This window comes from Hypanus sabinus, chromosome 10, assembly GCF_030144855.1.
Source record: "Hypanus sabinus isolate sHypSab1 chromosome 10, sHypSab1.hap1, whole genome shotgun sequence".
Lineage (NCBI taxonomy): Eukaryota > Metazoa > Chordata > Chondrichthyes > Myliobatiformes > Dasyatidae > Hypanus > Hypanus sabinus.
Genome location: NC_082715.1, coordinates 26,549,180 through 26,566,164, shown reverse-complemented (window position 1 = coordinate 26,566,164; position 16,985 = coordinate 26,549,180). Strand labels below are relative to the sequence as shown.

Sequence of the window (16,985 nt, the reverse complement as noted above, 5' to 3'; positions counted from 1 at the left end):
TTCTTCATACGGTAATGACCCACTGTCAATACATGACACCCACTCCTTACACGTTTTCCCATTGATTTAATATAGCGATTTGAGCAAACTGCTCAGTGCCTTCCCTAAAAATATTAGGCACATATCTATATGTAGCTAGGGTGCAGAAGACTTTTACACAGTACTATATATTGGTTAAAATAGGAAGGTTGGTGGGAAACAAAAATAAGGGTACTTAGCTTTGATTTAACTCATAGTATTAAGTGTTACTTGGTAACTGGAAAGACGTAATATACAGTATGATATATGGTTTGATTATTTGCACAAATGTTTCTACAGGTGAAAAATGAGTGAATGTAAACTGGTTCAAAGAGCACATGATTGTAATAGCCAGATTTCTTACAGTGACTTGCGAGGGTCAAGAGGCACCATTCTTCTTACCAGTCTCACAGCCTGATTGGCTGTGTCCTTGGCCTCTTTTGCTATTTTTTCAGCTTGATCGATTTTTTCTTTGATATTAGTATAAGCTCTGAAGGCAGCAGTCGCATTAAAGGACAGGTTCTTGGCCTCCGCAAGGATGCTGCAGTACAAAGAAAACTATATTTATAAAGAACTGTCAACAATATTAACAACAGAATTTTTCCATGCTTGATATCTTTAAGCTAAGTATTGGGCCGTTTGCCTATTTTCAAGGGAATGAGGAAGTTATTTTGTAATTTTGCCACACAACCAATCAGCAGCAATCGTGAAAAAGTTGGTGTACTTCTCTGTACAGGGTGCCATTAAGGCCATGCTTAGAACACTGAGAGCTGTTCTGGTCTCCTTACTTGAGGAAAGATATATTGGTTTTGCAGGCCTTGCAGAGGACGTTTATCAGATTGATTTTAGAAATGAGGGGGTTAGCCAATAAGGAAAGAGTGATTCATCTGGGACTATACTCACTTGAAATTTTGAAGAATGTGAATGAATCTTACAGAAAGCATATGAAATTATGAAAGGGATAAATAGAATAGAGGCAGGAAAGTCATTCCCAATGACAAGTGATCTGGTACCATAGCTTCAAGACTCAGAGGGAGTCGTTTCAGGACAGATTTGAGGAGGAGCTGCTTTCCTCAGAGTGTCATGAATCGATGGAACTCTCTGCCCAGGAAAGCAGTAAGATATAGGAGCAGAAGTCCGCCCATCGAGTCTGATCTGCCATTCAATCATTGGCTGATCCAATTATTCCAGTCATCTCAACTCCCCTACCTTCTCCCTATACCCTTTGATGCCCTGGCTAATCAAGAACCTATCTATCTCTGCCTTAAATACACCCAATGACTTCTCCTCCAAAGCTGCTCGTGGCAACAAATTCCACAGACTTACCACCCTCTGACTAAAGTAATTCCTCTGCATCTCTGTTCTAAATGGACGTCCTTCAATCCTGAAGTCATGCCCTCTTGTCCTAGATTCCCCTATCATGGGAAATAACTTGGCCATATCTAATCTGTTCAGGCCTTTTAACATTTGTAATGTTTCTATGAGATCCTCTCTCATTCTCCTGAACTCCAGGGAATATAGCCCAAGATTTGCCAGACAGTTCTCATACGGTAACCCTCTCATTCCTGGAATCATTCCTGTGAATCTTCTCTGAACCCTCTCCAACGTCAGCATATCCTTTCTAAAATAAGGAGCCCAAAACTGCACACAGCACTCCAAGTGTGGTCTCATGAGTGCCTTATAGAGTCTCAACATCACATCCCCGCTCTTATATTCTATACCTTTAGAAATGAATGCCAACATTACTTTGGCCTTCTTCACAACCAACTCAACCTGGAGGTTAAACTTTAGGGTATCCTGCATAAGGACTCCCAAGTCTCTTTGTATCTCTGCATTTTGAATTCTCTCCCCATCTAAATAATATTCTGCCCATTTATTTCTTCCACCAAAGTGCATGACCATACACTTTCCAACATTGCATTTTATTTGCCACTTCTTTGCCCATTCTCCTAAACTATCTCTCTGCAGGCTCCCTGTTTCCTCAACACTACCTGCTCCTTTAACTGTCTTTGTATCTTCGGCAAATTTAGCCACAAATCCATTAATCCTGTTGTCCAAATCATCGACATACATTATAAAAAGCAGTGGTCCCTACACCGACCCCCCTGGAACTCCACTGGTTACCGGCAGCCAGCCAGAATAGGATCCCTTTATTCCCTCTCTCTTCTCTGCCGATCAGCCAATACTCCACACTGTAACTCCATGGGCTCTTATCTTGCTAAGCAGCCTCATGTGCGGCACCTTGTCAAAGGCCTTCTGAAAATCCAAGTACACCACATGTACTACATCTCCTTTGTCTACGTTGCTTGTAATTTCCTCAAAAAATTGCAGTAGGTTTGTCAAGCAGGATTTTCCTTTCAGGAAACCATGTTGGCTTTGGCCTATCTTGTCATGTGCCTCCAGGTACTCCATAATTTCATCCCTAACAATCGATTCCACCTACTTCCCAACCACTGATGGCAGGCTAACAAGCATATAGTTTCCTTTCTGCTGCCTCCAACTCCTCTTAAATAGCAGAGTAACATTTGCAATTTTCCAGTCATGCTGTACAATGCCAGAATCTATTCATTCTTGAAAGATCATTGTCAATGTCTCTGCAATCTCTGCTACTTCATTAAATATATCGAAGACACAGCCAGATAGATTTTTGTATAGTAGGGGAATTAACAGCCGTGGGGAAAAGGCTTTGGGTGGAGCTGATCATAAACACAAGAAAATCAGGTCACGCAACATCTATGGATAAATAATGACATTTTGGGCTGAGACCCTTCATCAGGCCTGGAAGCAAAGGGGGAAGAAGCCAGAATGACAAGGTGGGGGGGGGGGATAGGTGAAGTCAGGTGAGGGGGGGGGTTGAGTGGGTGGATGGGAGTTGCTGCAGTGAGAAGCTTGGAGGTGATAGGGTAAACTCAGGTGAGGGGGAAGTTGAGTGGGTGGGTGGGGGTTCTTGAAGTGAGAAGCTTGGAGGTGTTAGGTGGAAAGGTAAAAGGCTGAAGGGGAAGAGGTCAGACAAAGCAAGAAAGGAAACATGGAGCTGAGTCCTTGGCCAGATCAGGCATGATCTCATTGAATGGCAGAGGAAGCTTGATTTTCCAGATAGCCTACCCTTGTTCCTTATGTTCCTGTGATTCTCCTTAAACACTACCTCACATGCTTGTCTGGAAATCACAGCTTACAAAGACACTTCCTTTGATCTGGCATCGATTTTTGTTTGTACTTCTCTGAATCACTTTTGAAGCTTCATCAATATACTGATAAAAATGTAAGTTGTTGAATTATCTACCCATCCAGGATTGCGGACGAGTCATTCAATACTGCAGCATGATATTCTGCACTCAGGACCAGTTCCGGAAGCTTCTCATCATAAATGCCTGCTGACAATTCATCCAGTTTATCCTTTAGCTGTGTAGTTAATGGCTCCATATGCTTTTTCTCCTTTAATTCCTATTGAAGGAAAAAAATAGGCTTCAAACAAGAAAGAGCCTAAACAACTGTCACTCTTATCCATTAATATAGAAAATATATGGATAAGCAACTTGGAAGTAGAACAGTACAGCACAGTACATCTTTAGCCCACAATGATGTGCTGTCTTTTTAAACTATTCCAAGGACAATCTTATGCTTATCTTATCCCAGTAAGATGGCAGAGCATTTGGATGCAGTGGCCTCTTGGGGATCAACAAAAGGTGTTTTTTTTCTTTGTTAAATTACTTTTTTTTATCATCACAAGACAATGCTGGACTCCAAGAACTTTGGATACTGAAGGTCTACCCCATTAGAGAGTTGCTTGTTGGCGGAGGAGCTAGACATGGTGTGTGAAGGCAGCATACACTGCAGCTGTGGGTGATTGTCTTCAAAGTTTCTCTTGTGATTGCAAGACCCTGTTGGATATCGATAATAATGTAAGATGCCACACGCCTGTTTCCCTTGCTTGGGGGAGCAACAGAAAATGGGGGGGGGGGGGCAGCGTGGTTTCGGTTGTAGTGAGCACTAGGCCTCAAGTCGAGGGCTTGCCTGCTGCTGCAGTCAAGAAGAGGAGACTTTGGAGGCAGTGTAATGTGGCATCCATGCTCTTTTGGTGGGCTGGCCTCTCCTGTTGGAGCTGCCCTCCAGTGTTTGATCAGTGAAATGACAGGCAAGATTGATTGCATATGTTTGGCTGCGCACTGCCGAGAACTGCATGATCAAATTGCGGGACAAGTCGCTCAGGGACTTGGGCTATATATTTGCATTTTTTTTTGTAGTGACTATGCTTTTTGCTTGCTATTTTAAATGCACTGTGTATGCTTTGCATTTTGGATCCAGAGGGATGCTGTTTCATTTGGCTGTATTCATGTATGGTTCCAAGATAATTAAATTTGATTTGATAAGATCCATTCTTATTTGATTGCTTTCAGAGCTCCAGCAGTCTAGGTTCTATCCTGATCTCTACTACTGTCTGTGTAGAGCTTGCACTTTACCACATTGACTTCCCCTCACACATCCCAAGGTTCTCAGGCAAACTGGAGGGGCGTTAACTAGGTTCTAAGAATAAATTGGTTACAGGAAAGCACATGGAGGAATGGAATTGAAAGGACTGCACTGAGAGATGGGATAAAATTCTTGGATTGAGTGGCTCACTTCTACATTGTGAGGAGAAATGATAAGTCCCACTGGGAGTACCACTACAGGTAAACTGTACTTGTTTTAAATTGGCAACAAGAATAGTAAGCTTGCCTCTTACTGGATATGAAACTTCTCATTATTTTTGTAATTTCTTTACTTACATCCAGTTCCAGTGCGATAGCACCCAGGAGATTACTGGCTTCAGTCACGAGATCATGGCCTTCCTTAATTACATCTTCAGTATTCTTTTTACCTTCTTCAACTTCCTGCTTTCTTTTCTGAATCCAATGAATAAGAACATCTGAGCAATCTCTCACAACATGACCAAGTAATCATGAACGTTTTTAAAAAAACAATTAATAAATTTCATGATGGTAGGTGCTTTTCTGAAAACTGCCTCTAGCTGAGGGTGTTACAAGGGCGAGGAAGTTGGAGCCGCGGTTAAGTTGGAGTCAAGCTTGCATCAGTAACTACACAAAGACCTCCAGCATGCAAAATTGTATGAAAGCACATTTATTCACCTTGCATCATAAAACATATCAGTATATGTCCCCTCAAAACACCAAATTTAAAATACAACAGATGCCTTAACAGTAACTGATAGGTGGAATACATCATCTTGAATCAAGAAGTTGCAGCCGTACTCCTCTGTCAACTCCACTACCTCAAAGAACAACTGTTGTAGAAAATGTTCCGTTTAATGGGACCAAGCATAGAATATTCAGAATCCATCCATTTTTAACACTTGACTAGTAGTAAAAAGCTAATACTTCTAAAATCATTTGCTAATTTTCAAAGGAAATCAAATTGTTTAGACATTACAAGAAATCTAAGAGCAGGTCCTTAAAATATTTCTTAAATCTAAATCAAAGTGTCAGTATTTAGCAAAATGGTCAAAAGAGGAATATGTAGACCTATACAGTGGATTCCTATTAATTGGGCCATTTGGTACAACTCTCAAAGAACAGAAACTAATCGAGAAAATTTCTGCGATTCTCTTCCTTTATTTGGTACACTATGCTGCTTAATTGGGACAAAAGACTGTAGTCGTACTATTTCTAACTAGCATCAGCTGTGTACACTTGTGTGGCTATTTTACACTATACTATGCTTAGAGCAAAGATTTTTTAAAATTCTCCCAGTCGCATGTGCTTATATTATGTTATCCAGTAGGCTGATGGCCACCAATTTAAAAAACAGTGACTTCTGATGATCTTTATTCTTTATTTTGACTTCAAAAAAATTTTAGACCCTTGCCAAGATGCCACGAAAAGATTTGACTCAAGCCAAAATAATTCGAGGTGTCTACCTCAGGAGTGTACTTGGTGTCTACATTGATTTTGTTCACACAAATACACACTGGATGAATTCCTCCATCGATAACTATTACAATCTAATTCACAGCTTTATAGGACACTAATAATATTCGTAGTGTTGTAATTTGTTCTGTATTTCATTTAAATGAAAAATTTGTTCCTCAGCTAAACCACATTTTAGCTCTTTTTTACACATTTTTAACTATCTTGATGAAACTTCAGTTAATTGGGGCAGTTACTTACTTCAGCCAAAATGTACTGATCCTGATATTTCCCAATTAACTGGAACCCACAGAACTTTCTCTCATAGCAGATAGCATGAAATAAATTAAGAAACCATGAAGGGTTATAAAATATGACCAAAATGAAGAATATATTGGGAGGCAAGAGATTCTGCAGATGTTGGAAATCCAGAGCAACGCCCCAAAAAATGCTAGAGGAACTCAGCAGGTCAGTATCTATGGAGAGGAATAAGCAGTAGACATTTTGAGCTGAGACCTTTTATCAGGACTGAAAAAGAAGGGAGTTGAAGCCAGAATAAGAAAATGGAGGGAGGGAAAGAAGTACAAGATGGCAAGTGATAGGTGAAGCCAGGTGAGGGGGAAGACATAGGGGCAGAATTAGGCTATTCAACCCATTGAGACTCATTGAGTCTGCTCTGCCATTTCATCATGGCTGATCCCGGATCCCAGTCAAACCTTTCCGCTTTAGGGAAGGTGTGAGGATAAGGGAGGGTGGGTTGAAGTCAGAAGCTAGGAGGTGGTATGTTGAAAAGGGCAAGGGCTGAAGGAGGAATCTGATAGGAGAGGAGAGTAGACCCTGAGAGAATGTGAAGGAAGAGAAGTAGTACACAAATTTAGGAACAAGTAGATCTAAAAGATTGAAATAAATTTATACCTCCAGTGCAGTTATATTCTTTTGATTAACAGAAGACAGGCGGTCAGTCTCTTCAATTTTTGCTCGTGCTTCTTTCAACAGTTCCTGGGCTTCATCAAATTTATTTTTGTAATCAACTATTTTGTCCATAACTTCATCCTTAAGCCTCTGAGTGGTTTTATGGGGATTGCCAAACACCCTTTTCACTTTCCCTATAAGTGCATTGGCAGCACTGAAATCCAAAACATATGAAGCATTAGTAAAAGGACCAGGAATTGACCAAATTGCAACTTGAGCTTGTTCTATAATGATATTATGACAACTGTGCTACAAAAAATAAGATTTTCCTAAACCTTGCCTCTGGACATGCACATCCCCCCCCCCCCCCCACCCGCAACTGTAAAGACTGTTCTGCTGGAGGTCAGAAATTCCAGTCCTTCCAAGCTGTTTCCACTTTGGTTGGCACGGCGGTGCACCAGTTAGTGTAACGCTTTTACAGCACCAACGACTGACATTCAATTCCTCCACTCTCTGTGAGGAGTTTGTATGTTCTCCCCATGACCACATGGGTCTCCTTTAGATGCTCTGGTATTCTCCCACAGTCCAAAGACGTACAGGTTAGTAGGTGAATTGGTCACATTTGTGTAATTGGGTGGTTTGGGCTCATTGAGCTGGACAAGCCTGTCATTGTGTTCTATCTCTAAAATAAATCAATAAATAAATATTGGTCCTGAGAGTCCTGACCAAGAAATACTGCTGCAAAGTAATGTGTCAGTAATATGAAACAGAGACGCTTCTTTCTCCCTTAGGGAGAGGGGAGGGGGAGAGAGGGAGGGGGAAAGAGGGAGGGGGAAGATGGAGGGGGAAAGAGGGAGGGGGAAAGAGGGAGGGGGAAGAGGGAGGGGGAAGAGGGAGGGGGAAGAGGGAGGGGGAAGAGGGAGGGGGAAGAGGGAGGGGGAAGAGGGAGGGGGAAGAGGGAGGGGGAAGAGGGAGGGGGAAGAGGGAGGGGGAAGGGAGGGGGAAGGGAGGGGGAAGATGGAGGGGGAAGATGGAGGGGGAAGATGGAGGGGAAGAGGGAGGGGGAAAAGGGAGGGGGAAGAGGGAGGGGGGAGGGGGAAGAGGGAGGGGGAAGAGGGAGGGGGAAGAGGGAGGGGGGAGGGAGAAGAGGGAGGGGGAAGAGAGAGGGGGAAGAGGGAGGGGGAAGAGGGAGGGGGAAGAGGGAGGGGGAAGAGGGAGGGGGAAGAGGGAGGGGGAAGAGGGAGGGGGAAGAGGGAGGGGGAAGAGGGAGGGGGAAGAGGGAGGGGGAAGAGGGAGGGGGAAGAGGGAGGGGGGAGGGGAAGAGGGAGGGGGAAGAGGGAGGGGGAAGAGGGAGGGGGAAGAGGGAGGGGGAAGAGGGAGGGGGAAGAGGGGGAGGGGGAGGGGGAGAGAGGGGAGAGAGGGGGAGAGAGGGGGAGAGAGGGGGAGAGAGGGGGAGAGAGGGGGAGAGAGGGGGAGAGAGGGGGAGAGAGGGGGAGAGAGGGGGAGAGAGGGGGAGAGAGGGGGAGAGGGAGCAGGAGCGGGAGGGGGAGGGGAGAGGGAGAGGGATGCAGGGGGAGGGGAGCAGGAGAGGGAGGGGGAGAGGGCGAGGGAGCGCATGTGCCTCTGGTGTGTTGAATACCAGGTGAATGAGTAGTCTTTGAGGTACTGCAAATGTGTCTTTGCTGTGGCTTTGCCACATGCTTGAGTGCTTGGTGGTGAGTGCCAATGCTTTTTACTTTCTGGTGGGGGGAGAGGCAATCGCTGCTGTGCTGCTGCCTACAAGTAGGAGTGGGGGGGGCAGGGGGGAACTTTGGGGTTCTAACATTTAACTATCATTCATTCTTTGGGGGGCACTCCTCTGTTTTCCTGGATGGGGGAACTTCCATGGGGAACTTGACTTGAAGAGGAGATGAAGACAGTATAGATTGCCATGATCATACCGAAGCGTGGGGCAGGCTTGAGGGACCTATTCCTGCTATTTTCTTGTGTTCTTTAGGTGTGAGGTGGACCTGCGGCTTCAGAAGGTGTGAGTACAATGTTTAAATAGCAGTGAGATGGAAGGCTGTTGTCCAGCCCTCCAAAACTTCTCTTTCTGCTGTAATGGATACCAGTTGGCCGTACACAGAGGGCTGGCTTAATGGCTGCTCAATCTACATGCAAACAGAAAATGTCAATCCCTGGCTATTCTGTCAGCATGCTAATGAGATCATGTCTACTTTTTTTAGCTTTGGAATTTGTTGGAGGAAAAGTCAGCAGTCTGGGTTTGGGTAAGTGCCATTCATTTATGGTGCTTAACCACTGTGTAGCACTGGGACTGGGCATGATACTAGGCATGAGATTTTGACTTCTGGTTAGCTGGGTTAGTGAGTATGTCTATGGATCAAATGTACAACAACCATCTTTAGTCATCATCAAGCAAATGCTTGTTATGCCGCTGGTGTTCAGGGCAGCATGCCGTTTCCATGACAAATTATTTTTGACCAGTCAGAGTTGCTAGCCCTGAACCGAACCATCGAATCTGGAAGGCCAGTGGACCACTGGTGACCCTACCAAAAATCAAAGCACAAGGCCCTGACTCCAGCCAATATTGCTCTCCTAGTTATTGAGGTATGCAAGCCTCCAAACCCCATGACAAAGTTGAGGCCCTCTTGAGGGCATGTTTGGTCAGGATCCCAGGATATCCCGAAGTTAACTTTGGTGATGAATTCAGACTGCAGTGGAGACACCTGCGGGCTGCCCCCAAACACGTCCCGAGATATATCGGTTGGGAACACAAATGACGTATTTCACTGTTCATTTTGATGTATGTATGATAAATAAATCTGAACCTGAATCAATGTCATCATCTTTTATAAAGGGGAAATCCCCTTTGACCAATTCATAGGAGTTCTTTCAAAAAGTAAAACAGGTTTATGGATAAAAGGGAGCGCTGGTTTCAATGTCCATGTCTTAAAATAAATGTGAATCTGAGTCTTCCAGACCGCAGTTCGCTTTCAGTAGCTGAAGAACAGGAATGTCAAGGTTATAAAAGCCTGTGCTACTCCTTTAAAAATAAATCCCACTGTATTCACCTTGGGCTCTCATGACCAGACTATGTAACAGTTTCTTCCCCCCAAGCTATCAGACTCCTCAATACCCAGAGCCTGGACTGACACCTTACTGCCCTATTGTCTTGTTTATTATTTATTGTAATGCCTGCACTGTTTTGTGCACTTTACGCAGTCCTGGGTAGGTCTGTAGTCTAGTGTAGTTTTTTTTTCTGTGTCGTTTTTTTACGTAGTTTAGTCTAGTTTTTGTACTATGTCATGTAACACCATGGTCCTGAAAAAACTTTGTCTCATTTTTACTATGTAAAATGTAAAAATTTATTATGTACCAGCAGTTATGGTTGAAATGACAATAAAAGTGACTTGACTTGACTTGGGGTACACTGCCATGACACCCCAAAGTGCAAACAGTAGTATTTATTTTTAAAGCAGAGCATTAGGATTTATTTTTAAAGGAAGAGAATTGAAAAGTTAGTAATGTTATGCTGAATTTATACCATAATATCAATAAACTGCTGCTGGAGTACTGAAAATAGTTCACATTGCTATTCTATAAAGATCCAGGCAGAACACGGGCAAAACTTACAAGGATGATAGCAATATACATGAGAGACTACATATCAGAAAAGAGTGAACAGACTGGACTGTCTCCTGAGGAAAGGCAACTGAGGGTTGCTTTAATAGTATACTTCAAAGTAACAAAAAAGAAACTCCTTCCTTGTGCATGGAATCACATTACAAGAGACCATTTAAATAAATTCATCACGGAGGAACCCAATGGAGTATGAAACTGAGAATGTGGAACCTATTATTGGAAGAAATAATCAGAATGATGGGAGCTGAACAATCTCCTGAGGAAGAAAAGAACAGGTGTTTACGCAGACAGATTTCACTTTGTAAAGAGATGACGAGGATTGAATGAAGAATAAACATCAACGTGGATAAGTCAGGGTAAATGGCTTGTTGCTGAGCCAGACATAATGTGTTTCCCTGAAAGAGAAGCGCACAAGAACAACATAAAGATCAAAGCTACATACTCAAGTTCGTCGTCGGCCATTTCTGCATGAATATCAAATGATCGCTCTCGCATCTTTGCCAGCATACTTTCAACATCCTTCTGCATGTGGTGTAGATGTATCTCTGAAACCCCATCTCTGATTCTAATGGTTTCATTTATCTTTTTACTTTTGTCTTTTAAATCTGTGAAATTAAAAGGGAAACAATTTTTAGCTGTAAGGCAAGGAGCCATAACACTACCAACATTGTTCATTATGTGTTATCTCGTATGACATGGACGATCATGGTCTTTCCATGACCGTGATTGGTCTTGGCAAATTTTCCTACAGAAGTGGTTTGCCATTGCCTTCTTCTGGCAGTGTCTTTACAAGATGGGTGATGCCAGCCATTATCAATACTCTTCAGAGATTGCCTGGTATCAGTGGCTAAATAACCAAAACTTGTGACATGCACAAACAGCTCATACGGCCATCCACCACCTACACCCAAAGCTTCACATGACCCTAGTCTGGGGACTAAACAGGTGCTGCACCTTGCCCAAGGGTGGCCTGCAGGCTAACAGAGGGAAGGAGCAATTTACACCACCTTTAGCTCCCCAGCCATATTTCCAGCCCACCACCCAAACATTATCAATCGATGCTCCCATTCCTTATGAATTTATATACAGTACTTCTAAAATTCAGAAGGAATAAAATGGTGGCTATGACAATAAAGAACAGAAGGAAAATCTTACCAATCTAACAGTTTTTGCTGATATTAAGTTGTTACGTGAGACACAACTTGGAGTTTGGATGTAATTTTGAATACTGCATTAACTTGGCATGCATTGTCAAATACTAGAGTCCTGAGAGAGGTAGGTCTTCGCAAATATTATGTCAAGATATAATAACATCAGAATTTAAGAGATAAAAAAATTATGCCTAAAGCATTTGAAGAAAGCTTTCTGATACAATGTATTGATGCCTACCTTCAGCAGCAAACACAACAGATTTAATGGATTTTTCTAACTCCGTTGCTCGTTTCAGTGTTTTTTCAGTGTCTTTATCTGTTTGCTCACCATCTGCGGAAACTTTTGATGTCTAATTTTAATTTAAAAATAATTTGGTTAAAAATGACTTTACCAATGAAAGACTGAATAAATATATTAATATTATTTTGTAAATGCATTTTGTTTGGCAAAATATAAAACCTTCAGAATATTATAACATTAAGAAGCAAATAAATGCTTTGATTCATTTTTAAACTCTTTTTTAGTACACATCATTTTTAGTATGCTTGGCACAAATCTATAAAGAATATTTTATTTGGTCAGGGTATTTTGGAAATATAAATAAAAGTTTACTGATGCAGTAAAGAAACATTTATGTCACAATATTTTTATTATGAAAAATGAAACTTTGAAATAAGGCGGCTCTGACTTCTTTTATCAGATTAAGTTATATGTGCTGAAATTAGGTTTCCTTCAACAGAAGTTTAAATTTTTGAGCTATATCTTAATATTCAGTTTTCAGTCTACATTAATATATTTCACTGTACCCTGTTCAGTAACTCATCCATCTCTGTTACCAAGGTATCCAGGTTACTATCAGCCAGCTGTAGGAGTCTTTCAGGAGCTCTCTGTGGTGACATTAGATACTGTAGAGAATTGAACAAGTTCAGTCATTACAGAAGGCACAAATAGTGTTCACTCATTGTACTAAAACTACCTAACCAACTCTATTACAGTCTTCTGGTTTGAAATCGATGAGATGTTAATGGACATGTTGAAATTTCCACTGAAGTCAGATTAATTGCACAATACATTCATTCTACACGATTGTAAAGCACGTAACCGTAGTAACACGGACAAAATGCTGGAGTACTCAGCAGGTCAGAGAGCAAGTACAGAAAGGAACAAAGAGTCAATGTTTCAGGCCAAGGCCCTTCATCAGGACTGGAGAGGAAGGGGGAGAAAACCAGAATAAGGAGGAGAGGAAGGGGGAGAAAACCAGAATAAGGAGGTGAGGAAGGGGAAGAAGTACAAGGGATGTGATCATTGAAGCCAACTAAGTGCGAATGTAAGAGGGCGGGGGGGGGGGGGGAATGAAATAAGAAGCCAGGAGGTGATGAGTCGAAAAGGTGAAGGGCTGAAGATATAATCTGACAGGACAGGAGAGTGAACCATGGGAGAAAAGGGAGGAGGGGGGAGGTGATAGGCAGGTGAGGAGAAGAGAAGGGGGTAAGGAGAATGGAAAAACATAGAAGGGAGAAGGGGTAGAAATTACTGGAAGTTAGAGAAATTGATGTCATGTCATCAGGTTGGAAGGTACCCAGATGGACTAGGAGGTAATGCTCCTCCAACCGAGCATCTAACTGTAGTTATGACACACTGCATAATAATTCTGAGCTGGATCGATCATTCAGTCATCACATACCTACAACTACCTGGTCCAGCTGCAAATGGCTGACCTGCTTACCCTCGAGTTAACTTCAAGTTCTCGATGGTGACATGGCTTTGAGCAAAGAAGTGTACTACCATCCTTGGATGAACTGACTGGGCTCTGTCTTCCAGCAAAACTGTCATCCAAGAATCTCATTTCAGGGCCTCGCACACCCTGCACTAGTGGGACAATCCCAGTAAGATTGTACTGAACCATTCAACTCCATGTGGAGTCCAGGGATGCAGCTCAATGACAAATACATAGATACATAGAACAGTAAAGCACAGTACAGGCCCTTCAGCCCACAATGTTGTGCCGACCCTCAAACCGTGACTCCTATATAACCCCCCCACCTTAAATTCCTCCATATACCTGTCTAGTAGTCTCTTAAATTTCACTAGTAAATCTGCCTCCACCACTGACTCAGACAGTGCATTCCACGCACCCAGCACTCTCTGAGTAAAAACATTCCTCTAATATCCCCCTTGAACTTCCCTCCCCTTACCTTAAAGCCATGTCCTCTTGTATTGAGCAGTGCTGCCCTGGGGAAGAGGCGCTGACTGTCCACTCTGTCTATTCCTCTTAATATCTTGTACACCTCTATCATGTCTCCTCTCATCCTCCTTCTCTCCAAAGAGTAAAGCCCTAGCTCCCTTAATCTCTGATCATAATGCATACTCTCTAAACCAGGCAGCACCCTGGTAAATCTCCTCTGTACCCTTTCCAATGCTTCCACATCCTTCCTATAGTGAGGCAACCAGAACTGGACACAGTACTCCAAGTGTGGCCTAACCACAGTTTTATAGAGCTGCATCATTACATCGCGACTCTTAAACTCTATCCCTCGACTTATGAAAGCTAACACCACATAAACTTTCTTAACTACCCTATCTACCTGTGAGGCAACTTTCAGGGATCTGTGGACATGTACCCCCAGATCCCTCTGCTCCTCCACACTACCGAGTATCCTGCCATTTACTTGTATTCTGCCTTGGAGTTTGTCCTTCCAAAGTGTATCACCTCACACTTCTCCGGGTTGAACTCCATCTGCCACTTCTCAGCCCACTTCTGCATCCTGTCAATGCCTCTCTGCAATCTTCGACTATCCTCAACACTATCCACACTACCACCAACGTTTGTGTTATCTGCAAATTTGCCAACCCACCCTTCTACCCCCACATCCAGGTCATTAATAAAAGTCACGAAAAGTAGAGGTCCCAGAACCGATCCTTGTGGGACATCACTTGTCACAACCCTCCAATCCGAATGTACTCCCTCCACCATGACCCTCTGCCTTCTGCAGGCAAACAAATTCTAAATCCACCTGGCCAAACTTCCCTGGATCCCATGCCTTCTGACTTTCTGAATAAGCCTACCGTGTGGAACCTTGTCAAATGCCTTACTAAAATCCATGTAGATCCCATCTACTGCACTACCCTCATCTATATGCCTGGTCACCTCCTCAAAGAACTCTATCAGGCTTGTTAGGCACAATCTACCCTTCACAAAGCCATGCAGACTGTCCCTGATCAGACCATGACTCTCCAAATGCCCACAGATCCTACCTCTAAGTATCTTTTCCAACAGCTTTTCCACCACAGACGTAAGGCTCATTGGTCTATAATTACCCGGACTATCCCTACTACCTTTTTTGAACAAGGGGACAACATTTGCTTTCCTCCAATCCTCCAGTACCATTCCCGTGGACAACAAGGACATAAAGATCCTAGCCAGAGGTTCAGCAATCTCTTCCCTTGCCTCGTGGAGCAGCCTGGGGAATATTCCGTCAGGCCCCGGGACTTATCCGTCCTAATGTATTTTAACAACTCCAACACCTCCTCTCCCTTAATATCAACATGCTCCAGAACATCAACCTCACTCATATTGTCCTCACCGTCATTAAGTTCCCTCTCATTGGTGAATACCGAAGTATTCATTGAGGACCTCAGTCACTTCCACAGCCTCCAGGCACATCTTCCCAGTTTTATCTATAATCGGTCCTACCTTCACTCCTGTCATCCTTTTGTTCTTCACATAATTGAAGAATACCTTGGGGTTTTCCTTTACCCTACTCGCCAAGGCGCTCTCATGTCCCCTTCTTGCTCTCCCCAGTCCTTTCTTAAGCTCCTTTTTTGCTACCCTATATTCCTCATTAGACCCATCTCGATGGTGACATGGCTTTGAGCAGAGAAGTGTACTACCATCCTTGGATGATTCCGTTAATGCGCCCGCCAAATCTGTCAGCTGGTCCCAGACTCCAGGATTTACCTGATTTTGATAAAATAAACTGAAAGTAGGGTGTTCACCTCAGTGCAAGGTTCAGGGCAACATGCATCCTGATTGCATGATTGCATCAAAGGTACTAAGGTCCAGGATGTCTCAGAGTGGTCACATAATATATTCAAGGGGGAGGGTAGGCAGCCAAAGTTTGCGGTGCACATTGGCACCAATGACATAGGTAGAAAGGGGGATAGGACCCCATTCAGAGAGTACAGGATGTTAGGAAAGAAGCTGAAGAGCAGGACCTCTCCGAGGTAGTAATCTCTGGATTACTGCTGGAGCCACCTGCTAGTCAGGGCAGAAATAGGATGACAGTACAGATGAATGAGTGGCTAAGGAAGTGGTGCAGGGGGCTGGGTTTCAGGTTCTTGAATCATTGCAACCTCTTCTGGGTCGGGGGTGACCTGTAGAAGAGGGATGGGTTGCACCTAAACTGGAGGGGAGCCAATATAAAATGGCCGAGAGGTTCACTAGTATTACTCGGGAGGTTTTAAACTAGTTTGATCTAGATTGGAACCAGAGCCCCAGGTCAGAAAGTGGAGAGAAGGTAGCTAGCAGGGCCAGTAAAAACGGGCAGGAGCAATTGATAGTGGGACAGATAATTTGAAGTGTGAGTATTTTAATGCTAGGACTATTATGGGTAAAGGTGATGTACTTAGAACATGGATCAGTACATGGAACTATGATGTTGTAGCCATTACAGCGAGTTGGTTGAGAGAAGAGATATGGATAGGTGCTTTATGTGCCGGGGTTTCAATGTTTTGGAAAAGATAGAGAGGGAGATAATAGAGGTGCGGAAGTTACACTACTGATCAGAGACAACATCATGGCTGCACTCAGAGGGACATAATGTGGAGGGTGTTTGAAGGTCAGGTGCACAAGTACAGGACAGTTACGTTTCAGACAGAAGGAAGGTCAAGGATGGTAAGCTAAGAGAACCTTGGATAGTGATGAATTCAGTCAAGAAGAAAAAGATGTATGTAAAGCTTAGGAAGCTAGAATCAAACAGAGCACTTGAGGATTATAAAGCAGCGGGAAAGAACTGAAGGGAATTAGGAAAGCCAGGAGCGGCCAGGAAAAGTCCTTGGCAAGTGGGATAAAAGAGAATCCCAAGGCATTCTATACATACATCAAGGGCAAGGGGATAACTAGAGACAGGGTATTACTACTCAAGGATAAAGGGGGAGACATTTACTTGAATGCAGATGATCTGTGCAATATCCTTAATAAGCACTTTACATCAGTATTTACCAAGGAGAAAGAGAATACCAAGGATAGGGAGATTTATGCCCAGAGCACTGATTGCTAGGGCATTTCGAGGTAATGCAGGAGGTGATATTGGGTATCTTAAAGAGCACTAATGTGGGTAAGTCCCAAGGACCTGGTGG

At 43.3% G+C, this 16,985-nt stretch overlaps 1 protein-coding gene across 2 annotated transcripts in view; it reads right to left on the bottom strand.

Moving 5' to 3' along the window:
• Nucleotides 1-16,985, bottom strand: part of lama2 (laminin, alpha 2) — a 364,685-nt gene that overhangs the window by 65,086 nt on the left and 282,614 nt on the right. For both annotated transcript variants that reach the window (XM_059981534.1, XM_059981533.1), the window contains exons 34-40: nucleotides 12,434-12,532; nucleotides 11,865-11,976; nucleotides 10,918-11,080; nucleotides 6,837-7,047; nucleotides 4,785-4,901; nucleotides 3,302-3,462; nucleotides 421-559 (exon numbers count right to left, since the gene is read on the bottom strand). In XM_059981534.1, coding sequence (XP_059837517.1) covers nucleotides 421-559; nucleotides 3,302-3,462; nucleotides 4,785-4,901; nucleotides 6,837-7,047; nucleotides 10,918-11,080; nucleotides 11,865-11,976; nucleotides 12,434-12,532 — 1,002 coding nt within the window. The remainder of the gene's footprint in view (nucleotides 1-420; nucleotides 560-3,301; nucleotides 3,463-4,784; nucleotides 4,902-6,836; nucleotides 7,048-10,917; nucleotides 11,081-11,864; nucleotides 11,977-12,433; nucleotides 12,533-16,985) is intronic.